General features: G+C 42.6%; 1 protein-coding gene across 2 annotated transcripts; it reads right to left on the reverse strand.

Annotated features, from left to right (window-relative positions):
• Window positions 1–5,866: 5,866 nt before the first annotated feature.
• On the reverse strand, window positions 5,867–15,467 carry LOC115178232 (gastrula zinc finger protein XlCGF17.1-like). Of its 2 annotated transcripts, none has more exons than XM_029739331.1 (2): window positions 14,986–15,467; window positions 5,867–6,704 (listed from the first exon to the last, which is right to left on the reverse strand). In XM_029739331.1, exons 1-2 carry the CDS (start codon window positions 15,218–15,220, stop codon window positions 6,100–6,102), a joined length of 840 nt encoding a protein of 279 aa, XP_029595191.1. In that variant the 5' UTR covers window positions 15,221–15,467; the 3' UTR covers window positions 5,867–6,099. The 2 variants fall into 2 exon arrangements, with proteins under 2 accessions (XP_029595191.1, XP_029595190.1); XM_029739330.1 differs by having other exon boundaries at window positions 5,867–6,707.
• Between the last annotated feature and the right edge of the window lie 605 nt (window positions 15,468–16,072).

The raw sequence follows: 16,072 nt of genomic DNA on the forward strand, positions 1-16,072 counted from the left end.
TCCTCTCCTTCCTCCCCCTCTTCTTTCAACGTGAAAGTAATCTGCCCCTCTTCCTCCCCCTCTTCTTTCAACGTGACAGTAATCTCCCCCTCCTCCTTCACTCCGAAAACTCCTTCTTCCTCTTGTTTAACAGTAACATCCTCCTCCTCTTTCACTTCAAAAGCTTCTTTCTCTTCTGTCACTGTAACTTCTTTCTCTTCTTCTTTTACTGTAACAACCTCATCCTCTACTTCTTGTTTAACTGTGACAGCCTCTTCTTCTTTAGCAGGAGTGGAGTAGCTTAGTGAACTCATGGTCGGGGATCTTAGCTAGCTGGCTACTTAGCATTAGCGATTAGCCTAGTGCAAAACTAATTTGGCAAGCCAGCTACCTGATAAACAACGTAAATAATACATTAAATGGACCAACAAGTAGACAAAACAGAAGTATGTTTAAAACACAGTGACTAATGTACATCAAAACAGCCTAAAAACATTTAATGTTTTCGGCTACGGAGGTGGCCGACTATCTGTTGTTCCTGTTGAAGAAGTGTCCCGTCTACTACATTAGACGTCACACTGGCAGTATCGCCTGAAATATGCACATCGCCATCTGCTGATTGGAGTGGGTAACGCAGTTGATCATTATTTCTTTTGGGGGGGCAAACATTTCTTTAATCGAAGTGTAATATTATATGTAAACGTACAATGAGAAGCGTGTGTTGATGGATTAGTGCAGATTTTTTAAAAGAGAGAATTTAAATACTGTACTACACAACAGTAGTAGGCCTGATTATCAACAATGACGAGACATCTACAGCAGGGGTGGGCAACCCCGGTCCTCAGGGGCCTGATTGATGTAACACTTTTTCTCCATCCCTATCAAACACAGCTGATTAATCAAACTGTATTCTAAACTGAAGATCCTGATTAGGTGATTATTGGAGTCAGGTGTGTTAGCTGGGGATGGGGTAAAACTGTGACACCAATCAGGCGCCAGAGGACTGGAATTGCCCACCCCCCGGCCTACAGGTGAGGGCCCTAGCGATTGGTGCCAGGAAAATAATCTCTCCCTCAACGTCACCAAAATGAAAGAGCTGATCGAAAGCGCTGACCCCATCCACATCAACGGGACTGCAGTGGAGAAGGTGAAAAGCTTCAAGTTCCTTTGCGTACACATCACTGATAATCTGAAATGGTCCAGACAGTGTGGTGAAGAAAGTGCAACCCTCCAGGACACCTAAAGTACCCGATGTCACAGGAAGCGCTGCCTGTTCACCCCGCTATCACCCAGAAGGTGAGGTCAGTACAGGTGCATCAAAGCTGGGACAGAGAGACTGAAAAACAGCTTATATCTCAAGGCCATCAGACTGTTAAATATCCATCACTAGCTGACTACCACCCGGTTACTCAACCCTGCACCTTAGAGGCTGCTGCCCTATCTATATACATAGACATGGAATCACTGGTTACTTTAATAATGGGAAACTAGTCACTTTAATAATGTTTACATACTGTTGTACTCACTTCATATGTATATACTGTATTGTACTATATTTTAGTGAATGCCACTCCGACATTGCTCATCCTAATATTTATATATTTCTTAATTCCACTCTCACTTTTAGATTTGTGTGTGTGTGTGTGTGTATTGTTGTGAATCGTTAGATACTACTGCGCTGTTGGATATAGGAACACAATCATATCGCTACATCCGCAATAACATCTGCTAAATATGTGTATGTGGCCAATACAATTAGATTTTATTTTACAGCACATCCGCATGAGCATTTAAGCCCTAGTTCATGCAGCGCTCTATCGCCGCACCAAACAAAAAAATGTCACTTTCTCTTAGGAAAGATTAACGACAGAGTGGCCTGTCGACTCAAACTGAATTATTCCACTGTTCTGTCGTTCGCTACATACTTCAGTCTGAGACTGACGTCATTGAAGTCGATTGTGGTGACGTCAAAATGAGGGGTGTTACACAAAACAAAGTAATCAACGATTGGCTCATCCCCAACCAATCAGAGTAGCAACTCCAATGACGATTTTTCAAACCACTGCTCTGACCCAACCCATCGGTTTCTGTGACCAATCAGAACAGTTATTGTTTCTGTTCTAGAAGTTGTCGTGGAGGTACACTGACCCAGACTAATTGCGGAGAACAAACTCATGTATGTGGCTTAGCGTTTGGCCGGAGCAAGGAGATTGGTTAGCCGTCTGAAACAATAGAGTGCGCCTTGTTGTACTTTTGACGATTGTTCGGCAGCTTCTGCTGCTCTTTCGGCGTGGTGCAGGTGTAGTACGACTCTGTTTCATGAAGCGTGCTAGAGCAGTTCTTCCATTGTCGGGAGAAATGATAATGCATATTAATATATGTTAATTACATCCAAATAAAAGTTTATTTTCTACCACACCCACAACGGAAGCATAATCATGGCCACGGATTCGCAGATGGAGGATTTCTGTGAGAGGTCGTCATTATACCTAATTTCGACCCTAGACCAACGAGGGAGTCTGCTGCAGTGTTGAGAGCGGTTGTATGAATCCAATCGTTACGTCAAGCAAAGATCTTAACCCTGCCAAGCTGCTCTTAATTGTTCCCTTAGATGAATTGTGGAACGGTCTTATTCAGTTAGTACTTTAGTACCTTAGTCACATGCGATATCTCAGACAACACTGGCCTGATTTTGACTAAACTTGGTGAATGATATGTCTTGCCATAGAGATCTGGCATTTACCAAATTACACTGATTGGCCAGATGGTGGCACTGAAAATGTAAGCTTTTGAAAGGTCACGACCTTTCCACCCGTTTGACCTAAAGTCATCAGTGCATTGGTTCCTTGTGAGAAAAGGGACCAATTTGCCTCAGTGACCCATGGTCGTCACTAGTTACCACAGTCACAAAGTCAGAAGGCCCGCCTCCTCGACCAATCAGATGACCGGCTTCATAAGTGCCATGGGATCTTTAGTGACCACAGACTTGGGACATCTGTTTTAAAGTCCCATCTTCTTCCATTTTGTTGAGGAACATTCCATTGTTAGTTAGTAATTCAACATTAAAATTAAATTAGTTGTAAAAATGTATTTTATACATTTCAATGACCAGTCTAAGCAATTACTGCCTTCTTGTAAATTCAGCCTCACATTTCCTTTGTTTGTCTGTCTTTCCTCTTGGTGACATTCATATGTCTTTGTGCCAACAACTTGAAATGGAACCCCATTTAAATAGGATCCTTTTCCTCTCCCAACTGTTGTTTTCCTGTTAAAGGCTGGACATCTGGTGAAGGTTAACAACATGATATATTACTATTAGAATGAAAGGCTTGTATGGAAACTAACAACGTTTCTCTATCCAGTAGAATAACTCCTCTGTGCTTGGAATGGAATCCCTGATGCCAGCTAGCGAACTCATTTTAGATGAGGCTATTAACAGTTAGCTACTAGGCATCTGAAACAAGAGCATACTACTTACCCTTTTGACCAAAATAATGGTCCTTTCTCAATGTTATGAATGTTAGTGACATTGCCAATTCTTGTTCCCGAATGTCATCAATCTACACACAATACCCCATAATGACAAAGCAAAAACTGGTTGTTTGAAATGTTATCAAATTTACAAAATTAAAATACATATGACATTTACATAAATATTCAGAAGCACCTTGGGCAGCAATTACAGACTCGGGTTTTCTTGGGTATGACGCTACAAGCTTGGCACAACAGTATTTGTGAAGTTTCTCCCATTTTTCTCTGCAGATCCTCTCAAGCTCTGTCAGGTTGGATGGGGAGCATCGCTGCACAGCTATTTTCAGGTCTCCAGAGATGTTCGATCAAGTTCAAGTCCGGGCTCTGGTTGGGCCACTCAATGACATTCAGAGACTTGTCCCGAAGCCACTCCTGCGTTGTCTTGGCTGTGTGCTTAGGGTCATTGTCCTGTTGGAAGGTGAACCTTCGCTCCAGTCTGAGGTCCTGAGTGCTCTGGAGCAGGTTTTCATCAAGAATCTCTGTACTTTTCTCTGTTCATCTTTGCCTCGATCCTGACAATTCTCACAGTCCCTGCCACTGAAAAACATCCCCACAGCATGATGCTGCCGCCACCATGCTTCACTGTAGGGATGGTGCCAGGTTTCCTCCAGACTTGGCATTCAGGCCAAAGAGTTAAATCTTGGTTTCATCAGACCAGAGAATGTTGTTTTTCATGGTCTGAGAATCCTTTAGGTGCCTTTTGGCAAAACTCCAGTGGCTGTCATGTGCCTTTTACTAAGGAGTGGCTTCTGTCTGTTCACTCTATTATAAAAGCCTGACTGGTGGAATGCTGCAGAGATGGTTGTCCTTCTGGAAGGTTCTCTCCCTTGATTGCTCAGTTCGGCCAGGTCTAGGAAGAGTCTTGGTGGTTCCAAATTTCTTCAATTTAAGAATGATGGAGGCAACTGTGTTCAATGTTGCAGACATTTTTTGGTAGCCTTCTCCAGATCTGTGCCTCAACACGATCCTGTCTCGGAGCGCTACGGACAATTCCTCCGACCTCATTGCTTGGTTTTTGCTCTGACACGCACTGTCAACTGTACGACCTTATATAGACAGGGGTGTCTTTCCAAATCATGACCAATTCATAGAAACAGGATGCACCTGAGATCAATTTCAAGTCTGAAAGCAAAGGGTCTGAATACTTATGTAAATAAGGTATGTCTTTTTTATTTTTAATACATTTGCAAACATTTCTAAACCTGTTTTCGCTTTGTCATTATGGGTTATTGTTTGTATATTGAGGATTTTATTTAATCCATTTTAGAATAAGGCTGTAATGTAACAAAATGCGGAAAAAGTCAAGGGGTCTGTATACTTTCCGAATGTCTTTTAAACAAATGTTTTCCCGCAAATCGGAATACACTCCCTTATCTGATTGGTCAAGTAGGCGGGCCTTCTGACTTTGACTGTGGTAACTTTTGAATTTTGTGAAAAACACTTAAAACGCTACTCTTCTGGCACTGAATGATCGATCTGCACCAAACTTGATATGTGGCATCTATGGCCAAAGGTCTCTAAACACCCCTGTGGACTGTCACATAAAGGCATATAAATCAGTCAGGGATATTCGTATTGTAACAACATTTGCAGACACTGTCAAGACTCAATATATTAAAGAACATTCATATCAACCACACGGTGGTGCTATAATGGGCACATGTTTATATCTCTTTATCTGTTTGACTCAGAGTGCTGAAATTTGGCACACATGCTCAAAGATATGAGTCTAGTATCTGACACCACTGGCCCAACTTTGACGAAACTTGGGTGAATGATGAGTCTTTCCATAGATCCGGTATTTGCTAAATTACACTGATTGGCCAAAGGGGGCGCTGCATCATTCGTGGGGGTCAACATGTTTACTGTTATTTTTCTATTCAGTTCAAATCGCCATAAATTCAGCATCCGAACAGTGCGTAAGGCAATTTCATATTAATTCAAGTAGACTTAACAGATAATATTAAAATGAACAGACTAGGTCTTTACTCCTCCTGCATGGTGTAACAATACATAGATGTATATAATGAACGTCCACTAGTGGCTAACACACTTCAAAGATATGAATATTTTAATCCAGAAAAGTATGTTGCATTAATCAAATCCGTGTTCTCTCATGGTGGAATAATGGGACTTTTAAAACAACTGGGAAAGTCGGAGCGCTATACACACATGTACACATGGATTTTGTGTTCTAGATATGTGGTAGTAGAGTAGAGGCCTGAGGGCACACACTTAATATGTTGTGAAATCTGTTATGAATGTATTGTAATGTTTTAAAAATGTAGAACTGCCTTAATTTCGCAGGACCCCAGGAAGAGTAGCAGGGATCCATAATGAATACAAATACAAAGGATTGTGAAAGGCTACTTACTTATATAATTATGTACATTTTGCAATATGAAAAGCATATGATGAACAACAGAGGGTTTATACTTGTATCCAATCAATCAAAGCTCAACAAAACCCAATAGACATCTGATATTAGACATGATCATGTCTCTAAATGAAACAACAACAGGAACCTTATTCTGGTTTCATATATCCAATTTGATTTCATGAGGATTAAACAAAAACACAAATTATAGGTCAAAAACACAAGTCAGAACACAACCTCTCTATTTTCTCATGTGATTTCAGGTCCTCTAACTGGGAAAATGCCTTTCCACAATGAGAGCAGTGGTATGTCTTCTCCTCCTGTGTATGTATTCTTTCATGCTTATTCAGGTGCCTTAACCAATTAAATCTCTTTCCACACTGGGAGCAGTGGTAGGTCTTATCCCCTCCTGTGTGTGTCCTGTCATGCATAATCAGGGCTTCTAACTGGGTAAACCGCTTTCCACACAAGGAACATTGATAGAGCTTTTTTTGTGTGTGCATTCGCTCATGCGATTTCAGAGTCCCTAACCACCTAATACTTTTTCCACAATGGGAACAGGAGTAAGGCTTCTCTCCAGAGTGTATTTGCTTATGACTTTTCAGGTAATCTAACCGAGTAAAACACTTTCCACACTGGGAACAGTGGTAAGGCTTTTCTCCTGTGTGTGTTCTCTTGTGTGATTTCAGTTGCTGTGATCGGATAAAACTTTTTCCACACTGGGAGCAGTGGTGAGGTCTCGCTGATTTGGACGTCTCTGGGTCTGGTTCCCCTGAATGACTCTCCCCGCTGTCAGAGTGAGAGTCTGGTCGCTCTCCTGCTAAAGAAAAACAAATGATTTAGTTAAATACTAAACAGAGCCCTGAATGAAACCTCCATGTGATAAACTATCTTCCTATGTGGTTTAATGGGCTGTCTGTGCGCCGGGTTCAGTTATTGTTATTTTCTTTTGACCCGCCTAGACGCACTAAGAATATCCCAGGCAAATCATGATCTGTTGAATTGTTTATAGTATGTCCCTATCAAACAGCGACTGGACAAACATTAGGTTTTACATTTATTTATTTGTATTTCACCATAATTGGTTTTGTTCGGTCGATTATCCTCCTTTTCTAGTCCAATAGAATTTATTTGATATTTAGATTATGTGGCATTAGAACAGAGGGAGCCCTGTGGACGGGCCATTAGAATAGAGGGAGCCCTGTGGACGGGCCATTAGAACAGAGGGAGCCCTGTGGACGGGCCATTAGAACAGAGGGAGCCCTGTGGACGGGCCATTAGAACAGAGGGAGCCCTGTGGACGGGCCATTAGAACAGAGGGAGCCCTGTGGACGGGCCATTAGAATACAGGGAGCCCTGTGGACGGGCCATTAGAATACAGGGAGCCCTGTGGACGGGCCATTAGAATACAGGGAGCCCTGTGGACGGGCCATTAGAATACAGGGAGCCCTGTGGACGGGCCATTAGAATACAGGGAGCCCTGTGGACGGGCCATTAGAATACAGGGAGCCCTGTGGACGGGCCATTAGAATACAGGGAGCCCTGTGGACGGGCCATTAGAATACAGGGAGCCCTGTGGACGGGCCATTAGAATACAGGGAGCCCTGTGGACGGGCCATTAGAATACAGGGAGCCCTGTGGACGGGCCATTAGAATACAGGGAGCCCTGTGGACGGGCCATTAGAATACAGGGAGCCTTGTGGATGGGCCATTAGAACAGAAGGAGGAGGTTTATATCAGCTGCGACTTGAGGAGGGCCCTTGGGAAATGTAGTTTATTATTATTTATTTTTTTACATATTCTATGCTGATATTGACTACATCTATTTACTTTAAAATGGGATTGTACTACATAGTAATACCTACTATTACACGTGTACTATAGTAATACCTACTATTACACATGTACTATATAGTAATACCTACTATTACACGTGCACTATATAGTAATGCCTACTATTACGCGTGTACTATATAGTAATGCCTACTATTACACGTGTGCTATATAGTAATGCCTACTATTACGCGTGTACTATATAGTAATGCCTACTATTACACGTGTGCTATATAGTAATGCCTACTATTACACATGTGCTATATAGTAACCTATTACACGTGTACTATATATTAATACCTACTATTACACGTGTATGCTGATACTGACTATATAGTACTACTTACTATTACATTCTGACCGGGTTTTCTGGAAAACCAGGGAATTTATGGAAAGTTACCAGATTTATGCAATCCTACTTCCTATGAGTTTTAAGCCAGACTAGATCCCTCCATAACCTGAGTTCAGAACATTTGAGGTGTAGTTTTTTAGAATATTTCCAATATTTAAAAAACACTTGTGTTCATCATAATAATAAATATACACTATATATACAGCAGTATGTGGACACCCATTCAAATGAGTGGATTCAGCTATGTCAGCAACACCCGTTGCTGGCAGGTGTATAAAATCGAGCACACAGCCATGCAATCTCCATAGAGAAACATTGGCAGTAGAATGGCCTTACTGAAGAGCTCAGTGACTTTCAACGTGGAATCGTCATAGGATGCCAACTTTCCAACAAGTCAGTTCGTCAAATTTCTGCCCTGCTAGAGCTTCCTGGGTCAACTGTAAGTGCTGTTATTGTGAAGTGGAAACGTCTAGGAGCAACAACGGCTCAGCCACAAAGTGGTAGGCCACACAAGCTCACAGAACGAGACCACCGAGTGCTGAAGCACGTAGCATGTAAAAATAGTCTGTCCTCGGCTGCAACACTCACTACCGAGTTCCAAACTGCCTCTGAAAGCAACATCAGCACAAGAACTGTTAGTCGGAAGCTTCATGAAATGGGTTTCCATGGCTGAGCAGCCGCAGACAAGCCTAAAATCAACATGCGCAATGCCGTCGGCTGGAGTGGTGTAAAGCTCGCCACCATTGGATTCTGGAGCAGTGGAAATGCGTTCTCTGGAGGGATGAATCACGCTTCACCATTTGGCAGTCCAACGGACAAATCTGGGTTTGGCAGATGCCAGGAGAACGCTACCTGCCCCAAAGCATAGTGCCAACTAAGGTTTGATGAAGGAGGCATAATGGTCTGTTTAAATTGTATTTATAATTTTTTTTACCCCCTTTTTCTCCCGTATTTAGTGATTTCCAATTGGTAGTTACAGTCTTGTCCCATCGCTGCAACTCCCGTACGGACTCAGGAGAGGCGAAGGTCTAGAGTCATGCGTCCTCCGAAAACATGACCCTGCCAAGCCACACTGCTTCTTGACACACTGCTTGCTTAACCCGGAAGCCAGCAGCACCAATGTGTCAGAGGAAACACCGTACAACTGGCGACGGCATCAGCGTGCATGCGCCCTGCCCCATGTAACGATCAAAACACTTCAAGTTTTCAAGTTGATAGAGAGAAGTGGAGTTATTACAGTTTAATTGAAGACAATTATTTTTATTTTTAACAAAGATGGAATTTTATTTAATCTTGATTTTTTTATTCGTTGTTTATCTTTACTCAAACGTACGAGACACAGACATGATTTGAGTTAATGGTTAATGGACTTTGAGTTTGGCGTCGATCAGATGTTTGGTTTATGAGAAGATATGGCGGAAGTCATAGGTTCATGAGGCAAATACGTTCACTATGATGAGAAACACTTGTACCAAGGTTCTAGGTTGTACATCAAACAGGGTGGCGGGCTGAACCTTCTACTTTGAATGCTTCTTACAGTGCCACCTATGGGCCAATCTGTGACTTTTTGGTGTCTGAGTAGTAGTGTTGACATACAGTACTTCAATATTGTTGAAGAATAATTTTTTCAAACAATCGGGCATTGAGATATTTGCAACAAGTACAAAAGAATAATAAAGAAAAATATTGAGTTTGTTTTATTTCACCTTTATTTTAGTGGGGAGTCCCATTGAGATACAGATCTATTACACTGGAGCCCTGCTTCACTGCCACTTATCACCACTAACAGTAGAGCTTAACATCTATTTTTGTTTCATGGTTATGTCATGGTTAGAGGCTGAGCAGAGCTCTATAATAATAGATAATGTCATGTTTATAGGCTGAGCAGAGCTCTATAATAATAGATAATGTCATGTTTATTGCCTGAGCAGGGTTCTATAATAATATACCTTACGAAAATATAAACAACGCGTAAAGTGTTGGCCCCATGTTTCATGAGCTGAAATAAAAGATCGCAGAAGTTTTCTATACTCACAAAAAGCTTATTTCTGCATCTTTCTCTGGAGCGCACGGGGCAAGAGGAGTGGCTCGCTCATTACAGCAGCAGGCCCCGGTGAAACAGGGGCAGGGCACACACACTTTCACTACAGGAATCATGAGGATAATGCACTTTACTGTTTGACCAAATCATTGTTTTAGCCAAACGAAAAACGTTTTGAGTGAGGTGTCAATGTAGAAAGTTTTCTTTCTACGTTTAGTCACCCTTTCCATTGCATTCGGTCCATGATCTTGGCTGTCTAACTGACGACAGAGTCAAACGTAGGTCTCTTTTCTGATGCTGCGGTTGACTTTGAATGTGAGTTTGTGTGAACTTAGCTCAGCCTATCAGAAAACCGAGCTGGCTCATCTTGGTAGGGGGACCTCAGCTCAGCCTATCAGAAAACCGAGCTGGGCCATCTAGGTAGGTGGGCTGGCCCATCTTGTTAAGGGGGCTGGCCCATCTTGGTAGGGGGGTAGGCTATTGCCCACTGATCAGCCAAAGGCTCATTATAGATTAGTATAACAGAGAAAATAGCTGTCACTTGACAAAAAAATATATATTTTCCACCATAATTGCTCTTGGATCACTAAGATTCAGATCTGTATTTATCTATTTCATAATAATTATGTTATTTTTATGTACACATTTGGATAAAGAACAAAATGCACAATCAATCATATTAAGACAACATTACGTAGTATCCGTTTTAATGAGACTAATATTTCATAAATATTGGTGCATTACGGTACCATCTTGGTAGGGGGGCCGGCTGTTACCCACTGATCAGAGATTCAGTAACCCAATACTTCATCAAACTGTACTGATCTCTATCAGAGATTCAGTAACCCAATACATCATCAGACTGTACTGATCTCTATCAGAGATTCAGTAACCCATTACACACTAGACAAAATGGCGCCAGAAGAAATGGCAGCAGTTTTACGGGCGCCCAACCAATTGTGCTATGTGTTTTTTTTTGCTATATTTGTAAATTATTTTGTACATAATGTTTCTACCACTGTATCTTACAGCAAAAAAGAGCTTCTGGATATCAGGACAGCGATCACTCACCTCGGATTAGACAAAGATTTTTTCAGCAACAAGCAAGACTCACACGATATTCTCCAAACACCCGGCAGGGTCGACCTGCCAGTTATTCGCAAGAGGAAGCGACGCGGGTACAGAGGACGAAGAGCCGGATGCCTGGTCAGGACCCGCAGAAGGTGTGTAGGAAAGCTGCCGTTACCGTCAATATTACTGGCCAACATGCAATCATTGGACAATAAACTAGACGAGGTACGATTATGAATATCCTACCAACGGGACATCAAAAACTGTAATATCCCATGTTTCACGGAATCGTGGCTGAATGACGACATGGATATTCAGCTGGCGGGATATACACTGCACCGGCAAGAAAGAACAGCACACTCCGGTAAGACGAGGGGGGGGGGGGGGGGGGCGGTCTATGCATATTTGTAAACAACAGCTGGTGCACGGAATCTAAGGAAGTCTCTAGATTTTGCTCGCCTGAAGTAGAGTATATTGTGATAAATTGCAGGCCACACTACTTGCCTAGAGAGTTCTCAGCTATACTTTTTGTGAATGTTTATTTACCACCACAGACAGATGCTGGCACTAAGACCACACTCAGTCAGCTGTATAAGGAAATAAGCAAACAGGAAACCACTCACCCAGAGGCGGCGCTCCTAGTGGCCGGAGAATTTAAAGCAGGGAAACTTAAATCAGTTCTGCCAAATCTCTATCAACATGTTAAAATGTGCAACCAGAGGGGAAGAAAAAAATTTCTAGATCACCTGTACTCCACACACAGTGACGCTTAAAGCTCTCACTCGCCCTCCATTTGGTAAATCCGACCACATCTCTATCCTCCTGATTCCTGCTTACAAGCTAAAATTAAAGCAGGAAGCACCAGCGACTCGGTCTATAAAGTGGTCAGATGAAGCAGATGCTAAACTACAGGACTGTTTTGCCATCACAGACTGGAACATGTTCCAGGATTCTTCCGATGACATTGAGGAATACACCACATCAGTCACTGGCTTTATCAATAAGTGCATCGAGGGCGTCGTCCCCACCGTGACTGTACGTACATACCCAAACCAGAAACCATGGATTACAGGCAACATTCGCACTGAGTTAAAGGGTAGAGCTGCCGCTTTCAAGGTGCGGGACTCTAACCCGGAAGATTACAAGAAATCCCACTATGCCCTGCGACGAACCATCAAACAGGCAAAGCATCAATACAGGGCTAAGATTGAATCATACTACACCGGCTCCGACGCTCGTCTTATGTGGCAGGGCTTGCAAACTATTACAGACTACAAAGGGAAGCACAGCCGCGAGCTGCCCAGTGACACGAGCCTACCAGACGAGCTAAATCCCTTCTATGCTCGCTTCGAGGCAAGCAACACTGAGGCATGCATGAGAGCATCAGCTGTTCTGGACGACTGTGTGATCACGCTCTCCGTAGCCGAAATGAGTAAGACCTTTAAACAGGTCAACATACACAAGGCTTCGGGGCCAGAAGGATTACCAGGACGTGTGCAACGGGCAGGTGTCTACACTGACATTTTCAACATGTCTCTGACCGAGTCTGTAATACCAACATGTTTCAAGCAGACCACCATAGTCCCTGTGCCCAAGAACACAAAGGCAACCTGCCTAAATGACAACAGACCAGTAGCACTCACGTCCGTAGCCATGAAGTGCTTTGAAAGGCTGGTAATGGCTCACAACACCATTATCCCAGAAATCCTAGACCCACTCCAATTTGCATACCGCCCAAACAGATCCACAGATGATGCAATCTTTATTGCACTCCACACTGCCCTTTCCCACCTGGACAAAAGGAACACCTATGTGAGAATGCTATTCATTGACTACAGCTCAGCTTTCAATACCATAGTACCCTCAAAGCTCATCACTAAGCTAAGGACCCTGGGACTAAACACCTCCCTCTGCAACTGGATCCTGGACTGCCTGACGGGCCGACCCAGGTGGTGAGGGTAGGTAGCAACACATCTGCCACGCTGATCCTCAACACTGGAGCTCCCCAGGGTTGCGTGCTCAGTCCCCTCCTACAGGACAACTTCACCGCATCAAAGGGATGATGGACGGGGCCATGTACCGTCAAATCTTGGGTGAGAACCTCCTTCCCTCAGCCAGGGCATTGAAAATGGGTTGTGGATGGGTATTCTAGCATGACAATGACCCAAAACACACAGCCAAGGCAACAAAGGAGTGGCTCAAGAAGAAGCACATTCAGGTCCTGGAGTGGCCTAGCCAGTCTCCAGACCTTAATTCCATAGAAAATCTGTGGAGGGAGCTGAAGGTTCGAGTTGCCAAACGTCAGCCTCGAAACCTTAATGACTTGGAGAAGATCTGCAAAGAGGAGTGGGACAAAATCCCTCCTGAGATGTGTGCAAACCTGGTGTCAGACGTTTCTTGTAGTTGGCCCTCTGTGATTGCCAACAAGGGATTTGCCACCAAGCACTAAGTCATGTTTTGCAGAGGGGTCAAATACTTATTTCCCTCGTTAAAATGCAAATCAATTTATATCATTTTTGACATGTGTTTTTCTGGATTTTTTTTTGTTGTTATTCTGTCTCTCACTGTTCAAATAAACCTACCATTAACATTATAGACTGATAATTTCTTTGTCAGTGGGCAAATGAACAAAATCAGCTGGGGATCAAATAGTTTTTTCCCCCCACTGTAGGGTTTTTACACCCATATTTATTGACCACCCCTACTTAGTCAGATAACTGATGGTTTACAAAATAATCTATACATTAGGTGAAAGCAGTGGTCCTAGTAAATAATTAAAGTTACCAGCACAGCACACCCATTGACGATACATTAGAATTAGCTTATTATCATTACCAAAATGAAGGTTCTCATTACCGAAACAGGCCTAAAAGTGATGCGGTAAAGAGAAATGTGTGTTTTAGTAATGAGAGGCCCTTAGCTTCATCTGGAAGTAATAGGAGACAGACATTATGAGACAGCAAACTATTGACCACATCACTAAAGCTCATTCATGTCTCCATGTTGGTAAGGTAATGGTTCTCTAAGTGTTGACCACATCACTAAAGCCCATTCATGTCTCCATGTTGGTACGCTAATGGTTCTCTAAGTGTTGACCACATCACTAAAGCCCATTCATGTCTCCATATTGGTAAGGTAATGGTTCTCTAAGTGTTGACCACATCACTAAAGCCCATGCATGTCTCCGTGTTGGTAAGGTAATGGGTCTCTAAGTTTCTCAAATTTGAGCTTTTTTGTCATTTTGGTATTGACAAGGTTAAGTGTCATAAAGGGGGTGTTTGAGAAAAGACCCTCATTCTGAACGCATACATTTGAAAAATGTTAAATAACTTGTGCTCATCTAATAAATACTCCACTAGATGATGCATCATGGGGGGAATAAAACTTTATACAAACAAATATTGGAGTTTTTACAGCAACTTGAACAAGTGTTACCAGTAATGAGAAATATGTCCACAGACACTTTATGAGAATCACCTCTTTCACCACATGATTTAGAAACCTAATTTCAACTGTCCAGTGTTGCACACTATTTTTATTTATATAATAAAATGTTTAACAAATCACTTAGTTTCAATAGCTCATTCACAATGTGACCGATAAACCTAAACCCAACTCAGGATCGTTCACAGGGTAGGTTTTCCCATAGGATTGTTCACCCTATGGTTTTCCAATAAAGCACTTACACGTTTTTAAATAAATATTACAAACTTTAACATTTCAATAGCTGGTTCTCAAACATGTCACCTAGCAATATTCAAGGACTGAAGAGTTTGTGCCTCAGTTTAAGACCGTACTTACTGGTGTTACTCAGATCTCCCGTCTCCTCTTCCTCTCCTTCCTCCTCTTTCAACGTGAAAGTAATCTGCCTCTCCTCTTTCACTTCGAAAGCTTCTTTCACTGTAACTTCTTTCTCTTCTTCTTTCACTGTAAAAGCCTCATCCTCTACTTCTTGTTTAACTGTGACGGCCTCTTCTTCTTTCTCCGTCCAGCAGACCTCTTCTTTAGCAGGAGTGGAGTAGTTTAGTGAACTCATGGTCGGGGATGTTAGCTAGCTAGCTACTTAGCATTAGCGATTAGCCTAGTGCAAAACTAATTTGGCAAGCCAGCTACCTGACAAACAACGTAAATAATACATTAAATGGACCAACAAGTAGACAAAACAGAAGTATGTTTAAAACACAGTGACTAATGTACATCAAAACAGCCTGAAAACATTGAATGTTTTCGGCTACGGAGATGGCCGACAAACCTGTTGTTCCTGTTGAAGAAGTGTCCCGTCCACTACATTAGACGTCACACTGGCAGTATCGCCTGAAATATGCACATCGCCATCTGCTGATTGGAGTGGGTAACGCAGTTGATCATAATTTTTTGGGGGGGCATAATCGAAGTGTAATATTATATGTAAACGTACAAAGTGAAGCGTGTGTTGATGGATTAGTGCAGATTTTTTTTAATGAGAGAATTTAAATACTATACGACCCAACAGTAGTAGACCTGATTATCAACTATGACGAGACATCTACAGCAGGGGTGGGAAACCACAGTCCCCGGGGGCCTGATTGGTGTCACACTTTTTCTCCATCCCTAGCAAACACAGCTGATTAATCAAACTGTATTCTAAACTGAAGATCCTGATTAGGTGATTATTGGAGTCAGGTGTGTTAGCTGGGGATGGGGCAAAACTGTGACATCAATCAGACACCCGAGGACTGGAATTGCCCCCCAGGCCTACAGGGAGGATGTGAGGGCCCTAGCGGATTGGTGCCAGGAAAATAATCTCTCCCTCAACGTCAACAAAACGAAAGAGTTGAACGTGGACTTCAGGAGACGGCAGAGGGAGCTCAACCCTATCCACATTGACCGGACCGCAGTGGAGAAGGTG

The sequence above is a fragment of the Salmo trutta genome, chromosome 38 (genome assembly GCF_901001165.1).
Source record: "Salmo trutta chromosome 38, fSalTru1.1, whole genome shotgun sequence".
NCBI lineage: Eukaryota > Metazoa > Chordata > Actinopteri > Salmoniformes > Salmonidae > Salmo > Salmo trutta.